The following is a 19,817-nucleotide window of genomic DNA, read 5'->3' as shown; positions in this document are numbered from 1 at the left end:
CTCTGTCTTGTTTCAAAACATTGTTTTAAGTGACTTAGATTACACGTTTATAAACCCCTTTATATGCTTGGAAAGCAAATTTCTCTGTGTTTGTGGGTTAGACCTTCACTACCAGCTGAGTTGTCACGTTTCTGCAAAACAATTTATATGTAAATATGTCTGCTCCCTGTAGCACCCTCTGACTGGCATGAAATTTTGAGAAATAGTGATCTATCTAACCCCCTCCTTTTCGAAATAACTTTTTTGATATTATAAAAATTATGGTCGTTCATATATTTTTGGATTTCTTTTAAAAGTGATAGTTCCATTAAAATAATACATATTCACTTAGAAAATTGAAGGCTCAAGAGAAGTAGAAAATAGACTTTAAAATCCATTCATAATGCTGCAATTGAAAGACAACCAATGCTTTTCTTTCATATTTTTCTTTAGTACACAGTGTTTTTAAACATAAAATACTGTGATTATTCTGTTTATGCAATTTTACATTATTCAGTTTTTACCTAACGTGGTTTTTACACTTCAAATGTAATATAGATCACAAATTAAATAATGTCTTCATGTAAAGAAGCATCATCATTTTTTAAAAAGTAGATACACCTTTAGAAAGTGCGAAGTGTTTTAAAGAATACTCTTTAGCCTACAGATATTAGATGTTACTATATTCATATGAAAAGTTGTAAACAAAGCTTGTCTTTTCAATAGCAGATTTCCTGGGAGGTAGGACTTATGTTTAATGAAATTATGTTTTCTAAGTTATAGAATTCAGAATTATTTTTATAGTAAGCATTTATTATTTTATAATAAAAATTTTGAAATGATTGATTTTGATAAGTTAAAAGTGATAAAATGATGACTTTGAAAGTTTAATATCTGCCTTTCTAGTATGGCATTTTTTTCCTTCCTCTTGTAATTTTTTAAATAGTGATTATGTGAATTGGATAACAGTTTCAGAATATTGAGTAGAAATTAGTTTTCTGCTGTTTAATTTATGCCTGAGACTTCATCTGTGCATATAGGGATGTGCCTGATTTTGTATTCAAGGGAAAATGTTGGTGTGATTTGAGCACTGTTAATGAAATCAAATCACAAGTTCAAGCCTTGAACATAAATTTAAGGTCCTTTTCTGAAACTCATAACTTTCCATGACTACAAGATTACTTGTGGCCTTTCTTCTTCATGAGAGTTCCTGGTCATGGGTAGGAAATCATACACAAAGATCATGAGAACTGGAAAGAAAAAAACACTTGGAGGAAGGGATGAGCTGTATTGACTAGGCTTTTCATAGGGTTATAGCACAGGGGAGATTCAATAAGTCATGAGTCAAAGCAGATGGGTGTGTTATGGCTTTTCATTCTACTCAGGGAATTCAGCCACTTGGCAATTTAGTGCCGCTACCTGGAGATGTTAATTTGGTGTGTACTTCTACAACCTTTATTCTGCAGGGTGAAGAATTAATTCACTTAGAGGGAAAATGCTGTCCTGAATGCATTTCAAGGAATGGTTATTGTGTTTACGAAGAAAATGCAGAATTTGTGAGTATCAGGCTAATAACTGAAGACTAATAAAAATGAATCTTTGGAAATTAGTTTAATAAGGGGGCATTACCTTCTCATTTCTTTTACCCATTCACTTGTTTAACAGACATGATTGCACAACTGTTGTGCCAGGTACTGGAGATAACAAAGCCCACCCAGCAGGCAGAATCCCTGCTCTCAAGGAGCTTTTGTTTCACGGTGGGCAGATAGACGACAAACACATGTGTTGGGTGGTGACGGGCACCACTTTGAAAATAAAACAGCTGGGTAGTAACTGAGGGGAGAGAGGCATCTTTTACATTGGGAGATGGGGCAGTCCTCTCATGAAAAGAAATTTGAGCAAAACCTGAAAGAAGATGCTGAGGGAGTGAGCCGGGGATGTGGTGGAGGGGGATACATACCAGAAAGAGGAATCAGCAAAGGAAAGAACAGTGAAGAAGTGTGCTTGGCAGGCCCAGGAAACAGCAAGAAAGTGAGCTTGGCTGGAACCAAGGGAATGAGAGAGAAAGGCTCTGAGATGAGGTGCAGGAGGTAGCCTGGACCCCGGTTTCACCCGGACCCAGACGGGAGCTGCTGGACAGTCTTGAGCAGAGCAGGGCTGTGAGAGGCTTACTTGTGAGAGAGTCACATTGGCCACCATATGGGCAAGTGACAAAGGTGGTTTGGTTAGAAGGTTTTTGCAGTAGTCTGGAGGAAAGTGGTGGTGGTTTGGTCTAGGGAGGCAATGATATAAAGTGATCAGGCTCTAGGTTTATTCTGCAGGTAGAGCAGAAAGGATTTTGATGTGTTGGATGTAGAGCAAAACTCTATTAGTTAAGGTTTTATTTATCCCTAAATCTGTACTTTTTTTTTCTTCTATACCCCCGGGGAAACATATTTATCTTAATCTCTTCAAATTTGCTCTATCTTTATAGCTCTTATTTTCCACGTGGGGTTCTTGGAATGTTGATAAATTCAATGTGTTCTTAAAAGCACAGTCTGTTAATCATAGATACAACTGCTTCACTGACCATTCAAAGTGGGATTATCAGTATTAGGATTAGGTGCTTTGACTGGTGAACTGATTCCTACACCCTTTTCTCTTGTGATCTGGGTGAATTGCACCTGTCAACTTGCCAATGTTTTGTATCAGCTGGGGATGCTGTGTTGTGTAGGGTTAAAACATGAGAGCTCTAAATTCAAACCCCTACTTTGTCGCATACTGACAATGACCTTGGGCAAGTTAACTTAATCCTCAGCTATAGAGATAAAAATAGTACTTATCTCATGGGTCTATTGAGATGATACATATAAAGTTAGAACAATTCCTGGCATATAAAGAAGCTTAAGATTATTATTATCATCATCATGCTGTTGGCATTGTTTGCTTCATATTGATACTTCATAATTTAGTCACCTTTGTTTCCTAAGAATTTAGGAGATTAAAGGTTCCCTATAAATATTGAAGTTGTGTTTTCTCTCTTTATCACAGTATTAATTTTCCTCTCCATTTCTGGAGGTAAATTAACCCCAGTAGAATTCAATAAAAGCAAGTTGTTTTAAATAAGCACAAATTCCCATGATGCTGCAGTACCATAGGAGTTTCAAGAATTTGCTCTTACAAGCTTAGGTCTCTTGCCTGCAAAGTCCTTGGTATTGAGGGGAATTGAAGCCAAATACTGCAGCACAAAGTGAGAATAAGAATTCAAAAATATTTCCTAGGCATATTGTCTTCACCTCATATTGGTATGCTTTTCTTGTTTTTGATACATATTTTATTTCTGTTCATAAACAGTGACTGAAGTTGCTTGCTACTTGGGGGAAAATGGATATTTCCTATTAAAAAACATGACTAGATCAGCCTAATGGTGATTTTAGTCATATAAAAATAAATATATTTCTGTTTTGCTTTGTTCCTAGATGTCCTCAAATGCAAGTAAAGTTAAACGTATTCCAGTAAGTATAAATTTTTAGATTGTAGATAAATATGTAGAAAATTATTTTAAGCAGTGATCTACATAAACTGTCCTGGGAAACCTTAATGCTCAGTATTTTTGATAGTCATATTTGATGGCACTATGGTCTGGGATTAAGAATTGTAATGATAACAAAGACTGATTCACTAAACTTTTGCTAAATACTGTCAACATTAATTGTTCAGAATGCTTAACATCAATTGACTTAATAAACATTTTATCAAAACTTTATTTTAAAGTATGCCCTTTTATTCTCTTTAACAATGCCTCCTTCATGTCCCTAAACATTCTGGTAGGAACTTTTGTCTCTTTTCTGTCTCCAGGGTGAATAGCACAGTGAGCAGAAAGGAATTGCTCTTTATAATTCACTTTGGACGCTCTGTCAAAGCACTAATGTTTATTATCATCATTTGCTTGGCTGAAAAGAATATTTAGTGTGAGAAAGCCCATGGCACATCCACGGCCCACTAAATGTGGGTATGCGAGAGCTGTCACTGTAAGAATACATGACCTTACTGTTGCTTTTGCTGTAGTAACAATAAGGAAATTCAGCATTTTAACCTGTTTCCTGCTGTTGTTATAAAGATTGTATTTAATGTACCTGCTACATTAAATATGTACACCAGGTACATAGTAATCCCTTCTGGTTTTGTTTTTTTTTTTTTGCTGAGATAGGTTGAGAAACAAGTGTTATATGCTTCTTGCATATTCTGGAAGCCCCAGAATGCTTTCACATTTTATCCTTCTGCCTGGGTTCTACTTTAAAATAAATCAATTATGAACAAAGGAGGAGAGACACTATCCTTTTAAATTTATAACTCTTGTTGTTGTTCAGTCACTAAATTATGTCTGACTCTTTGCAACCCCATGGACTGTGTAGTACACCAGGCTCCTCTGGCTTCCATTGTCTCCCAGAGTTTGCTCAAATTCATGTTAACTGAGTCAGTGATGGTGTCTAACTATCTCATCCTCTGCTATCCCCTTCTCCTTTGGCCTTCAGTCTCTCCCAGCATCAAGGTCTTTTCCAAGAAGTTGGCTCTTCCCATCAAATGGCCAAAGGATTGGAGCTTCATTTTCAGCATCAGTCCTTGCAATGAATATTCAGGGTTGATTTCCTTTAGGATTGACTGGCTTGAACTTTTCTACTGATGTCCTGTTCCAGAGTTAGGTTTGACATGGTACTAATCAGGACCCTTTACTTTGACCCTTATGGAAATCATGCGTTCTCTACCAGCCAACTGGCTTCTGAATCTCTGCACTCTGATAACAACGTCCTTCTTTGCTGTCTCCTGCAGGAGGGGGAGAAGTGGGAGGATGGCCCTTGCAAGATGTGTGAGTGCCGAGGGGCTCAGGTAACTTGCTACGAGCCCTCCTGTCCTCCCTGCCCGGCGGCCACACTAGCCCAGGTGGTGGAGGGACAGTGCTGTCCCGATTGCACATCAGGTGGGTCCATGACCAATTTCTGTCTGCTGAGCTGTTCTTACTGCCACACAATTCAGAGAGATCTCCTCTCCTCCCGCCCCTTGCTTATTTTTCTCTATGCGTTCACTCGGTTTGTTTGTTTGTTTCTTCTTAATTTTTTCTAACAAATGATGCTTATTAATCTTGGCCCATGCGTTTGCCAAACTCATCTGATTATGAGTATGTGACCTCACATAAGTCATTGGTCCTCTGAATCCTCATGTTCTTGTTGATAAAACGGCCTTATCTTCCTTGCAAAATTATTGTGAAAATCAAATACAATAATGTTCAAGAACTTGTAAAGGCAAATATGGTTACTAGGACTGCTTCGTTGTCGAAGATCGAAGAAAAATTGTTGCAAGTTTGTTATGGATGTTCATTTCTTTAAGATGAACTATTAAACAGATGGTTCCTTTTGGAGTTCTCAAATGGGGTTTTGAAGATGAAGGATCCATTAATTTCTTCCAAAAGAAAATTTTATCTACTTGTTCTGCAACTCTGCCTTCAAATCACCTGGGGTTGAATTAGTTCCAGTTAATAATTGTTGGCAAGCCCTAGAGTTGCTCTGGCTGAGCAGTAATTTGCCTGAGAGCTCAGTCTGCCTTGGAGAAGTGGCATTTTCTTGCACTCATGTTTCATAATTAATTGTTTTCATCTGCAATTTTTCATATTGGCAGTTGCACTTGTGGCACTCAACATATTTTGGCTAATCGGTGTTTCCATGAAGAGTTTATCATGGGAAAAGCATGGCAATGTCAGGGTTTCATTACTTTACCCTCACCAAAGTGATTCTTTGGGCTTTCCAAAACAAATATATAGCGTATTATAATTTCCCAAACCTTGAAAATCAGGTCCTTGACAACTGTGAATCCTAACAGTAGTCCTGTGCTGACAATTTACCATCAAGTTCAGTGATGATCCCAGTGACTGGTAATGAGGTTTGAAATCTTGGAGAAAAAAAGAAGAAAAAAATAGCTGTATTTTTTTTAGGAATATAATACCTATTTTTCAGTAGTGTAGGTTTTATGTTTTAACCTTTGTGCATATCAAAGGTTAGGAAAAACTTCTAGGAAATTATAAATCACTGAATCTGTTTAAATCATCTATCATGGAACTAGTCATTCCTGTTTCTAGAGGTATTCTAGGAGACAGAAGCATGAAAAGGCCTAGTTTGGTAATGTTTTTAATGTTTTCACTTTGGGGACACAGTGATTATATTTCAAACAAGGAGCAATTCCTTGAAATCTTACATTGAAATCATTTTTGCTATTTGGAGTCCTTTTTCATCCCCAGAGTTTTCTCCATATTTTTTTACAGATCCTCTACAGCCCTTTTCATGCATTAAACCTATACTGTTGAAAAATAGTTATTATTTTCTAAAAGAACAATACAGCCACTTTTTTCTTCTTTTTTCTCCAAGATTTCAAACCTCATTACCAGTCATTGGGATCATCACTGAACTTGGTGGTAAATTATCAGCAAAGGGCTAGTTTGGTATTGTTTTTAATGTCTTCACTTTGGGGACATAGTGTTTTTCAGTCAAGAAGCAATTCCTTGAAATCTTGCATTGAAATCAGTTTTGCTATTTGGAGTCCTTTCTCACACATACCCAGAGTTTTCTCGATATGCAATACAGATCCACATACCCCATAGACCCCTTGTTAGAAGGGGGTCAGAGGAATAATATGGTCTTTACTGAGTTCTCCTCTTCTTTGTCCTTGATCGTAGTTCGGTGCCACCCAGACTGCTTGACCTGCTCTCAGTCCGCAGACCACTGTGACCTCTGTCAAGATCCCACCAAGTTGCTGAGGAATGGACAGTGTGTGCACAGCTGTGGTCTGGGGTTTTACCAAGCTGGTTCTTTCTGTTTAGGTAAGGCTCCAGGCAGACCACCCGGGGAGGGACTGAGGCTCACTGGTGTCCTGGGTGGGGTCATGGTGCAGGAAACGCGCAACTTCCCAAAACCGTGAGAAGCGGGTAATGTCATCTGTAGGCTACTTGACCTCTCTACACCCATCTCACATTTGATGGGTGTTTCCACTCTTACAGGGAGGTATTAATAGACGATGGGGCAGTCAGATGTTTACTAGGTAGTCATGGCTGGATTTCTCGCTTTCAAGGGTAGTCATCAGTTAATCCAAGATAGAACTTCAGAGGTAACATGACCTTCGAGATCACTTACTAGAACTTTATTGTTTTGCTAATGGGGAATCTGTGGACCAGAGAATGATCTGGCTTGCTTAATATCACACAGATAATTGATAACAGAGCTTACCTCTTGTGGGTTACCAGAGGATCCAGAGGGGGTTCATGTGCATTTCAGAATCTTATAGTACATATGGGGCTTCCCAGGTGGTGCTAGTGATAAAGAACCCGTCTGCCAATGCAGGAGATGTAAGAGATGCGGGCTCAATTCCTGGTTCAGAAGGATCTCCTGGAGAAGGAAATAGCTGCCCACTTTAATATCCTTGCCTGGAGAATCCCATGGACAGAGGAGCCTGGCAGGCTACAGTCTATAGGGTCACACAGAATCAGGCCCTACTGAATCACATAATACATATGAGAGGGAGCTCTAATTGGGAGAATTGGACTTGGTTGAGGCCAAATCATAGTTACTTTTTCTCCTATCTCTAACTCAGGGGGTTAATTATCCATTTTAGAATGTGTAGGTTTACACCCTGGCTGTGAGTATAACCTCTCTATGCCTCAGCATTCTTACCTGTAAAGTGGGGTGGTCCCACTACCTTCCTCAGGAGGCGTTGTAAGGATTACATGTGTGTACACATCAAGTGCTTAGAATAGTGTCTGGGATGTTGTTAGGCCTTGATAAAAGTCAACTGCTTTTATTATTTTTGTAATTATTCACTTCTCCCTACTCTCTCTTCTGATTCATAATCTACAAACCTCTTGGAAGTCATTTATATCTCTGAATAAGGGGTGTTCTTATAAATGATTGAGTGAGAAAGCTATTGGGGGCAAACGGATAAGAAGAGCAAGACCCTTGAGCCTAACTGCCTGGCTTCCAATGCCAGCTTCATGTGACCTTGATCTCAAGCAGATTATTTTACCTCTGTGAGCTTGCTCATCATTTGTAACATTGGGATTGATACTCTACCTCATAGCGTTGTTGTGAAGATTAAATGCGTTTATATACGTAAAGCACTTCACGCGTTGCCTGGCAGGAAATACATGCTACGTAAATGAAGGCAGGTAGAGTTATTTTCCTGCCTACCTGATTCTCTGTGTCTCCAGAATTGGGCTGTGCAGGGGCTGGCACCAGGGCGGTGCCCTTGAGCTAATGAGAGGTTCCCTTTCTCTTTATCCCACCCTTGTCGAGCCAGCCTGCCAGCCACAGTGCTCCACCTGCACCAGTGGGCTCGAGTGCTCGTCCTGCCAGCCTCCCCTGCTGATGCAGCAGGGCCAGTGTGTGTCCACCTGTGGGATCGGCTTCTACCAAGACCGCCACTCCTGTACAGGTAAGCCCTGACTCGGTGGGCCACCGAGAAAGCTACCCCCTGCCCCCAGACTCCCTGGGGTCACCCGGAGCTAAAGCAGCTTTTGAAGTAGGGGAAGAAATTCTGAATGTGATTCCTGATGGCGTGAGAACAGTAGATGAGAGACCTGATAAACAGTGTTTTTATAATTTTATGAGTGCTTTAGTGATGTTCATTGTGATATGATTTCTAGAAGTCCTTTCACGCATATCTGGGGGCCCTGGGACAGTATCTGATGAGCATTGTACTTTGACTCGGGCTTCCCAGGTGGCTCAGATGGTAAAGAATCTGCCTGCAATGCAGGAGACCTGATCGCTGGGTCAGGAAGACCCTTGGAAAAGAGAATGGCTACCCACTCCAGTAGTCTTGCCTGGGAAATCCCATGGACAGAGGAGCCTGGCGGGCTACAGTCCATGAGGTTGTGAAGAGTCAGCCACAACTTAGCAACTGAACAACGACAAACAAAATCCTTTGGCTTAGATTGTCATTTTAAAAAGTTGTTAAGTCAGATTTCTTCATGGTATAAGAACACAGGACTTAAATGAAGAGGAACTATATTTATGTATTTTTAAGCTTTACTTTCACTTAGAGAGGGAGAAACAGAAATAAGAAATGTGGATAAATAAAAGTAGGCTTTTAAGTTTACTCCTTTAGTATCTGCCTCCTTAGCATATGTCTTAGTATGTGTTACTTTAGTAGCTTTATATGCCTAATTTCTGGTTTTTTAAATTTTATTTATTTATTTTTTGGCTGCTTGGTCTTCACTGCTGCTCATGGGCTTTCTCTGGTTGCTGTGGGCAGGGCTTCTCTTTAGTTGCAATGTGCAGGCTGGGCTTCCCATTGGAGTGACTTTTGTTGTGGAGCCTGGGTTCTAAAGCACTTGGTCTTCAATAGTTCTGGTGCACGGGCTTAGTTGCCCTGTGGCATGTGACATCTTCCTGAACCAGAGATTGAACCCATGTCTCTTGCATTGGCAGATGGATTCTTAGCTACTGGACCACCAAGGAAGTCCTTGTTTATATTTTTAACTCTATATCTTTTTTTATTACAATCTTGTTGAAATTCTAGTATCTTAGGCATCTCTGGAGGTGGGAATCATCATAATATGATTTAATTTGTATTTTATACTTGACTGTTTTTTCAATAGTGATTATAATCATGGGTATAAGTAAGAGTAAATGTATAACGAACTTTTTTAAATGCAGAAATGGAGGGAGGTGTGATGGTGACAGCAAAGAAAAGGACAGAATCCCAAGTTTGTCTTTTGAAAGAGACAGGGAATCAGGTGTGCCCAGAACCTAAGGCAGGGTGTGCAATGGCAGGAAAACCCGAGGAGGCAGATGGACCAGAGGGTGGGTTTCGGATGTCATCCCAGAGAACTGTGGTAACTGCATTCTGCAGCTGAGCCAAAGGGCAGGGATGTGACAGGAATCGGGAGATGGCCAGTCTGAGGGTCAGCTAGTAGGCTCCTTGGTTAGATTTTCAGAAAAGTCAGAGGGAAAATGGTAAAAGAGAACCAGTGCTATCTAGGCTATTTAAGTAATAAAAGCAATTTGCATGTCCACCTATGGATAAGCAGATAAACAAAATATAGTCTGTATGCAGTGGAATATTATTCAGCCTTTAAAAAGAAGAAAATCTTCCATATGAGATAATGTGGCTGAATTGGGGACATTATACTAAATGAAATAAGCCAGTCACAGAAGGATGGATGCTCTATAATACCCCTTATTTGAGGTATCTTGGTTTTCCTGATGACTTGGTGTTAAGTAAAGAACCCGCCTGCCAGTGCAGGAGATCCAGGTTCCATCCCTGGGTCAGGATGATCCCCTGGAGAAGGAAATGGCAACCCACTGCAGTATTCTTGCCTGGGAAATCCCCATGGACAGAGGAGCCTGGCAGGCTACAGTCCATGGGGTTAAAAAAGAGTCAGACATGATTTAGTGACTAAATAATGATGACATATTGATGTATCTAACATAACAAAACTGACAGAAGCAGAGAGTAGAAGGGCGGTTGCCATGGGGGAAAAAAAAAAAAGGATTCCTGCAGTTAAGCAAGTCTAAAATTTTGGTTGTGCAAGATGAATAAATTCTAGTGATCTGCTGGGAGAAAAAGAGAGTCAGTGCATGGTATTCCTTAGGTGTGCAGGCTGAATGAGCTCCAGGGCCAGGTGAAAGTCCCTCATGGAGGAGACTGCTGGCCGTCTCCACTCCTGGTCATAGTTATGGGCAGGATCCACAGGACTGTGGAAACTACCTTGAAAGGAAACACTGGTACTGTGTGTGCCATGTGGATGTGAGGCTAGTGGGCCTGGATCCAGTCACATTACAGAAAGGGAAGCACCCTAGTTTATGTATCTGACATGGGGGCTCTTTGAGATCTGAAAGAATTCTATATTTCTGTATCCCCAACATCAAGGGCTGCACGAAGGGTTCAGATTTGTTTGGCATTTGTTGTGTAAGTGTTTGAGTGATGAAGGAATGTCCTGCCCCTTGGTGATCCTTGAAGTAGCAGTTTTTTGACAGCAGTGTCAGCCACAAAAGAGAAAAGAACTCTCAATGTTTATTACAATCCTGTTCTATTTACTGGTTATTTTAGAAAAGGTTTAAAGTGGGTGCATACAAATGCTTTTTTAAGTGTCTAATGGTTTGGCAATTTAGGTAAACTGCTGAAATTTCAATTTGATGAAATTATTGAATGTATTCTTTATTCCTTTCTTCTATCCCATCAAAGAGACCTCCTGCTAGCACTCTTGGAACAGATTTGCCTTTGAAAGGGAAGTAATTCCCCTTAGATTTTATTCCCCACCCATACCTCCTCCACCCTGGCCACATGTCCCACATACATGTTTACTTTTTTCTTTTTTTGGCCACTTTCCTTCCTCCCAAGCCCAGTGTTTTAATTGGTGATGTTAATGTGGTTTCAGGGCACTTTGAAATGGGTAATGTTTCATTTGATTACTGGTTTATGTAGCTGACTGCTTCCACATTCCATCCACATGCCCATACACAAATGCCTTAGTAGAAAGTTGCTGGGAAAATTTGTTCATGCTCCCTCCAGGGAATTAAACCAATTTGCTTTAGTTCAGCCTGGTTGCATTTTTATGCATAAAATGAGAAGAAAAAAGAGAGCAAGAGGAGAGAGAGAAGAAAGAGAACGATCTTAAAAATTAAGGCTACACTTGTGATCAATTTCCATATACTCGTTTGATGGTGAGATTGCCCAAATAAACTTTCTCATTATTGGAATTTTTTTTTTTTTTTTTAATTTTTTTATTAGTTGGAGGCTAATTACTTCACAACATTTCAGTGGGTTTTGTCATACATTGATATGAATCAGCCATGGATTTACACGTCTTCCCCATCCCAATCCCCGCTCCCACCTCCCTCTCCACCCGATTCCTCTCGAAACATCCCACCCTCGCCTTCTCCCACAGAGTTCAAAAGTCTGTTCTGTATTCCTGTGTCTCTTTTTCTGTTTTGCATATAGGGTTATCGTTACCATCTTTCTAAATTCCATATATATATGTTAGTATGCTGTAATGTTCTTTGTCTTTCTGGCTTACTTCACTCTGTATAAGGGGCTCCAGCTTCATCCATCTCATTAGGACTGGGTCAAATGAATTCTTTTTAATGGCTGAGTAATATTCCATGGTGTATATGTACCACAGCTTCCTTATCCATTCATCTGCTGATGGGCATCTAGGTTGCTTCCATGTCCTGGCTATTATGAACAATGCTGCAATGAACATTGGGGTGCACGTATCTCTTTCAGATCTGGTTTCCTCAGTGTGTATGCCCAGAAGTGGGATTGCTGGGTCATATGGCAGTTCTATTTCCAGTTTTTTAAGAAATCTCCACACTGTTTTCCATAGCGGCTGTACTAGTTTGCATTCCCACCAACAGTGTAAGAGGGTTCCCTTTTCTCCACACCCTCTCCAGCATTTATTGCTTGTAGACTTTTGGATAGCAGCCATCCTGACTGGCGTGTAATGGTACCTCATTGTGGTTTTGATTTGCATTTCTCTAATAATGAGTGATGTTGAGCATCTTTTCATGTGTTTGTTAGCCATCTGTATGTCTTCTTTGGAGAAATGTCTGTTTAGTTCTTTGGCCCATTTTTTGATTGGGTCATTTATTTTTCTGGAATTGAGCTGTAGGAGTTGCTTGTATATTTTTGAGATTAATCCTTTGTCTGTTTCTTCATTTGCTATTATTTTCTCCCAATCTGAGGGCTGTCTTTTCACCTTACTTATAGTTTCCTTTGTAGTGCAAAAGCTTTTAAGTTTCATTAGGTCCCATTTGTTTAGTTTTGCTTTTATTTCCAATATTCTGGGAGGTGGGTCATAGAGGATCTTGCTGTGATTTATGTCGGAGAGTGTTTTGCCTATGTTCTCCTCTAGGAGTTGTATAGTTTCTGGTCTTACATTTAGATCTTTAATCCATTTTGAGTTTATTTTTGTGTATGGTGTTAGAAAGTGTTCTAGTTTCATTCTTTTACAAGTGGTTGACCAGTTTTCCCAGCACCACTTGTTAAAGAGGTTGTCTTTTTTCCATTGTATATCCTTGCCTCCTTTGTCGAAGATAAGGTGTCCATAGGTTCGTGGATTTATCTCTGGGCTTTCTATTCTGTTCCATTGATCTATATTTCTGTCTTTGTGCCAGTACCATACTGTCTTGATGACTGTGGCTTTGTAGTAGAGTCTGAAGTCAGGCAGGTTGATTCCTCCAGAGGAATTTTTTTTTTTTTTTTTTTTTTTGCAATATTTGTGCTTTGCACCATTTTGAGTGTTTTTTCACCACCGACCTTAGAAGTTGATCAACCAGTGCTCATTCAGAAAGTGCTAAACTTTTCAAAATGAAGCCTGCCATTTTATGGTTTTTCTGGATTGATTCCTTCTGCCAGAATCATTTATGTTCTGGCTGGCATTAATCGCCACTTTATTGACCCATCAAAAGCAAAAGAAAGTGAACACATGCTGAGGGAACTCATTACCAGAAATTAGCTGATTAATATTCATGCTGACCGTGTTGAATATGAGACAGGATGAGAAATTTGAGGCAGACCTAAGAGGCAGACCCAAGAGGCACATAGACCTGTGACTCTTCAAGAAACGAATCAAGCAAGTAAACCAGAGGGAGGTGAAAGAAGGGCCTGAGTCCTACCTGAGAACCACATCCTTAGGGGCCTTTATCACTGTTTCTTTTCCCTTGAGTTTTGTGGTATAGACACACATATACGTATATGCCTACAAACATGTACACGTGTACATATATTCACATTATTGTTATAATCTTGTGCTTGATTAAACTGAATAAAATAATTAGAAATCACATTTTGTGTCCCCCACCAGTCAATGCTTCATTTCCTCTCCCTTCCCCAACTTGAGAGTTTAACGCTTTGATCACTTTACCTGAAGGCTTAGCACCACCCAGGCTTTATATCCATCTAAATTGGAGATAGGCGATCTGGAAGTTGTCTCTTTCCCACAGCAGAGAGGACCAAGGAGTAATCACCCTCCGGATGCCCAGAACTCACCCTTTAGGTGTGGCACTTAGGCATCTGCCTTAACCCCTAGACTTCTTTTTTGGTGCCAACTAGATCTGGTCCAACGTTCCTTCTTGACCCTGTGGACATCAGGTCCTAGACCTGAGTTTCTACTCTGGTTCCTGCCACTTGTCCTGTTGTGACCCATTTCCAGGAATTAACAGCCCATCTCTTAACCCTGACCACATGGTCAAGCTTGACGCATGTGTGGATGTTGTTTGCCCCACCTCCACACCACGTGGCCTTGTACCCGTCCACCATGGCTGTTGGGTACCACTTGTCCTAGACTTACTTATTCTTTCTACCAGAGTGGTAGTTTCATTACCTCTTCTTAAAAACCTTGGCTTTAAATCTAAATCTGGATCCAGACTGAGCTCACCTGTCCTGAGAACATTCTTCCTTGTCTGTCTCACCCCTCTTTTCAATCAACTTCTGTCTTCCTCTGCTGGGATTATTAAACTGTGTACGTAGATCACAGATATAAGAACCCACAAGAAGTTAGAACAACTACATTAACGCACATCATAGAAGATTATTTTAAAATGAATAGCTCAAGACTGTTGACTCTGAGTAAAGAAAGAGTAGAATTTAGCCCATTTTTTGGTATGTATCACAAATGTTGGAGGATGGAGCTATATGTGACCCTGGCAGGTGCTACCTTCCTTCTGCAGACCCAGAGATGGGAGGGAGGCTGACCCTTTGCTCAAGTGGAGACAAACCACTGGGATTCTGATCTTGGCTCTGTTGCTTCAAACAGCCTCTTCTTTTTTTTTTTTAATTTGTTTATTTTTTATAAGTTGGAGGCTAATTACTTCACAACATTTCAGTGGGTTTTGTCATACATTGATGTGAATCAGCCATAGATTTACACGTATTCCCCATCCCGATCCCCCCTCCCACCTCTCTCTCCACCCGATTCCTCTGGGTCTTCCCAGTGCACCATGCTGGAGCACTTGTCTCATGCATCCCACCTGGGCTGGTGATCTGTTTCACCATAGATAATATACATGCTGTTCTTTCGAAACATCCCACCCTCACCTTCTCCCACAGAGTCCAAAAGTCTGTTCTGTACTTCTGTGTCTCTTTTTCTGTTTTGCATATAGGTTATCGTTACCATCTTTCTAAATTCCATATATATGTGTTAGTATGCTGTAATGTTCTTTATCTTTCTGGCTTACTTCACTCTGTATAAGGGGCTCCAGTTTCATCCATCTCATTAGAACTGATTCAAATGAATTCTTTTTAATGGCTGAGTAATATTCCATGGTGTATATGTACCACAGCTTCCTTATCCATTCATCTGCTGATGGGCATCTAGGTTGCTTCCATGTCCTGGCTATTATAAACAGTGCTGCGATGAACATTGGGGTGCACGTGTCTCTTTCAGATCAAACAGCCTGTTCTTTAACTCTGTGTTTCAATTGCTTGTCGCTAAAGTGGAGGCAGTAATGTATACCACACATCACTGTTGTGTGGATTAAATGAGTGAATTCACGTGTGTTGATTAGGATGACACCTGGCACCTGTAAACCCTCCATATATATTTGGAGACTTGGATTTCTGCTTCCCATTGTCCGTCTTTCTTGTTCCTTGTCCCCCACACCATTCATCCTCTGTTGACCACTGCTCAAGACCTTGAGAATATGAAGATAAATAAGGCTCCATGTTTGCCTATAGTGAGCTGTCAATCAAGGCAGGGTTAGCTGCTGCTTTGCAGAGATGTGAAAAAAACACTAACACAGAAACCTATGTAACTCATTCTATATAGGAATGCTGTGTGGTCTTAGATTTTGAAACTTAAAGAATCAAGCAATTGAACAGTTTTTAGGTTTGTGTGAGGGGCATCATTTTGAATCTCAACTCTATAACTTTTTACTGTACGTTTGGGTAAGTCATTTAACCACCTTGAGCCTCAGTTTTTCTTAGCTATGAAATGGGGTTAATATTATCTACTTTAAGCCACTAATATGAAGGTTAGAAAAGATGTTTGAAAATGTAAATATATTATGACTGACACATGATATGTGGCCAGTGCATGCTTGCTAAGTCACTTCAGTCGTGTCCAACTCTTTGCAACCCTATTGATTGTAGCCTGCCAGGCTCCTCTGTTCGTGGGATTCTCCAGTCAAGAATACCGGAGTGGGTTGCCATGCTTACCTCCAGGGTATCTTCCCCACCCGGGATTCAAACCCACATCTTTTGTCTCTCCTGCATTGGCAGGCAGTTTCTTTACTAATAGCATCACCTGGGAAACCCCACATGAACAATAAAAGGCAGCTATTGTCCTTATCAAATATATTCGTTTGCTTTTCAGTTTATGCAGATGCAAATCAAATAGCTTGCATTAGGTAACAAAGGGTTTTGTGCCATTTGCATCTGATTTTAAATAACTTTTGTATATTATGGAGAAGTAAATATAATACAGGGAACAGTTTATTGTATTCATCACAACAAATTAAAATCATTTTCTTTAAATGCTTTGATCAAATGATGAGAATCTAGAATGACTTGTTTCTTCACCAATATTAATCTACATTTAGAGGGAAAGCTTATGAAAAGAAAACCTGTAAAATTTACATGTAGGATGCTGACTTAGCTGAGATTTAGAAGTTGTAGTTTGAATGGAAGAACGTCTAAAGTTAATTATTTGTTGGAATTTGTGGACACGTAGCACTGACCCCTGGGAACCAGGTGCAAAGCAGTACTTGCTGGGTATGTGGCTGAGCCCAGCCTGCCGTGCCCAGGACGAACTTCTTGGCAAAGGCATTTATGAAACTGCTGTCCTGAAATCCTCTGGAAGGTGGGACCCTTTCTGTTCTGTTGGTGTAGCCATTGTGAAGCTGATATCCTCCATGGTCCCTCCACACCTTCCAGAGTTGAAGGGTCAGTCCCCATTTTTCACTCCTAGATCACTCATTCAGTCTGGGGCTCAGCACATCTTGCCACTGTGTCTTCACTCACTTTGTTCTGCTCTTTACATTGTGCACGCTAAGTCGCTTCAGTCGTGTCTAACTCTGTGACCCTATGGACAGTAGCCCACCAGGCTCCTTTGGCTGTGGAATTCTCCAGGCAAGAATATTGGAGTGGGTTGCCATGCCCTCCTCCAGGGGATCTTTCCAACCCAGGGATCGAACCTGTGTTTCTTACTTTTGCTGCATTGGCAGGTGGGTTCTTTATCTCTAGCATCACCTGGGAACATCATATGTATGTTCAAACATCTGGTATTCTACAGCAGTTATGATTTCTCACTTAGCTGCTGAATGTCTTGTAAAGATATAGATACTGCTTCAAGTGATAGTCCCGTCTCCTCCCCTCTGTTTATGCAATAAGTATTTGTTGAGGCTCTTCCGTGTCCCAGGCACTAGGAGACTGCAGTAAAGTGACAGAAAACCACCCTGTGGTTCAGGATTAGGTTCTCAACTGGAGAAGAGTGTCATTAAATAAGTAAATGCATTGCTTGAAATAGTTACCACTGTATGAATCTGTTACTTTCAGTGCTATAAAGATGGTTTAAAAATCTATTGTAGGAAGTGAGTGATTATGGAGGCAAGGGCAGGTCTTATCCTTCTGAATTCCCCACAATGCTAGATACATATAAGACAGTTTGCAACAATTTTTGACTGAAAAAAAAGTTTTTAAACCACTGCACATAGGAAAAAGTAGAAGAATGTACAGGCATGCCTAGACTCTGGCTTCCTGGTAACCTGACTTCCATTTAGCTTCTATTATTTATTCCCTGTCAGTAGTTTCTAACTAGTCATGGCCTCAGGAAAATTACAGGATCTTATTTTTTCCCCACCCCTCTTTTTCTTGTCTTCATTTGGCTCTTCTCTAACATTATTGGGTGCCTTTTGTGAGTGCTGAAACAGTGATTCTTTTTTTAAAAAATTAATTTATTTATTTTAATTGGAGGCTAATTACTTTATAATATTGTGGTGGTTTTTGCCATACATCGACATGAATCAGCCATGGGTGTACATGTGTCCCACCATCCTGAACCCTCCTTTTACCTCCCTCCCCACCCCATCCCTCTGGGTTGTCCTAGAGTACCAGCTTTGAGTACCCTGCTTCATTCATTGAACTTGCACTGATCATCTATTTTACATACGGTAATATACATGTTTCTTTTTTTTTTCAATGTCCCATGATATTTCTTTATTTTTAAAATTAATTTATTTATTTTGATTGGAGGCTAATTACTTTACAATATTGTGGTGGTTTTTGCCGTACATTGACATGAATCAGCCATGGGTGTACATGTGTCCTCCTGTCCCAAACCCCCCTCCCACATCCCTCCCATCCCATCCCTCTGGGTTGTCCCAATGCACCGGATTTGAGTGCCTTGTTTCATATTTGACTGGTCATCTGTTTTACACATGGTAGTATGCATGTTTCAATGCTATTCTCTCAAATCATCCCACCCTCGCCTTCTCCCACAGAGTCCAAAAGTCTATTCTTTATATCTGTGTCTCTTTTGCTGTCTTGCATATAGGGTTGTCATTACCATCTTTCTAAATCCCATATATATGCATTAATATACTGTATTGGTATTTCTCTTTCTGGCTTACTTCACTCTGTATAATAGGCTCCAGTTTCATCTACCTCACTAGAACTGACTCAAATGTGTTCTTTTTTTACAGCTGAGTAAAAATTGTATTTACTCAGTATTACAATAAAATTGTAAAAATTCTATTGTATATATGTACCACAAATTCCTTATCCATTTGTCTGCCGATGGACATCTAGGTTGCTTCCATGTCCTAGCTGTTGTAAACAGTGCTGCAGTGAACATTGGGGTACACGTGTCTCTTTCAATTCTGGTTTCCTCAGTGTGTGTGCCCAGCAGTGGGATTGCTAGGTCATATGGCAGCTTTATTTTCAGTGTTTTAAGGAAAGGGTGTGTAAAAGGATTCCCTTTTCTCTACACCCTCTCCAGCATTTATTGTTTGTAGACTTTTTTTTTTCCATTGTTTTTATTAGTTGGAGACTAATTACTTTATAATATTGTAGTGGTTTTTGTCATACATTGACATGAAGCCATGGATTCACATGTGTTCCCCATCCCAATCCCCCCTCCCACCTCCCTCTCCATCCCATCCCTCTGGGTCTTCCCAGTGCACCAGGCCGGAGCACTTGTCTCATGCATCCAACCTGGGCTGGTGATCTGTTTCATCCTTGATAGTATACTTGTTTCAATGCTGTTCTCTCAGAACATCCCACCCTCGCCTTCTCCCACAGAGTCCAAAAGTCTGTTCTGTACATCTGTGTCTCTTTTTCTGTTTTGTATATAGGGTTATTGTTACCATCTTTTTAAATTCCATATATATGCGTTAGTATACTGTATTGGTCTTTATCTTTCTGGCTTACTTCACTCTGTATAATGGGCTCCAGTTTCATCCATCTCATTAGGACTGGTTCAAATGAATTCTTTTTAATGGCTGAGTAATATTCCATTGTGTATATGTACCACAGCTTCCTTATCCATTCGTCTGCTGATGGGCATCTAGGTTGCTTCCATGTCCTGGCTATTATAAACAGTGCTGCAATGAACATTGGGGTACACGTGTCTCTTTCAGTTCTGGTTTCCTCGGTATGTATGCCCAGAAGTGGGATTGCTGGGTCATATGGCAGTTCTATTTTCAGTTTTTTAAGGAATCTCCACACTGTTCTCCATAGCGGCTGTACTAGTTTGCATTCCCACCAACAGTGTAAGAGGATTCCCTTTTCTCCACACCCTCTCCAGCATTTATCGCTTGTAGACTTTTTGATGGCAGCCATTCTGACTGGCATGAGATGGTACCTCACTGTGGTTTTGATTT

General features: G+C 40.3%; 1 protein-coding gene across 1 annotated transcript in view; it reads left to right on the top strand.

Annotated features, from left to right (window-relative positions):
- Positions 1-19,817, top strand: part of FRAS1 (Fraser extracellular matrix complex subunit 1) — a 518,223-nt gene that overhangs the window by 236,428 nt on the left and 261,978 nt on the right. Inside the window, exons 10-14 of the mRNA XM_061145732.1 lie at positions 1,446-1,535; positions 3,438-3,473; positions 4,789-4,936; positions 6,683-6,826; positions 8,296-8,430. Coding sequence (XP_061001715.1) covers positions 1,446-1,535; positions 3,438-3,473; positions 4,789-4,936; positions 6,683-6,826; positions 8,296-8,430 — 553 coding nt within the window. The remainder of the gene's footprint in view (positions 1-1,445; positions 1,536-3,437; positions 3,474-4,788; positions 4,937-6,682; positions 6,827-8,295; positions 8,431-19,817) is intronic.

The sequence above is a fragment of the Dama dama genome, chromosome 6 (genome assembly GCF_033118175.1).
Source record: "Dama dama isolate Ldn47 chromosome 6, ASM3311817v1, whole genome shotgun sequence".
NCBI lineage: Eukaryota > Metazoa > Chordata > Mammalia > Artiodactyla > Cervidae > Dama > Dama dama.
Note: the sequence above shows the minus strand (reverse complement) of the source record. Positions and strands in the feature narration are given on the sequence as shown.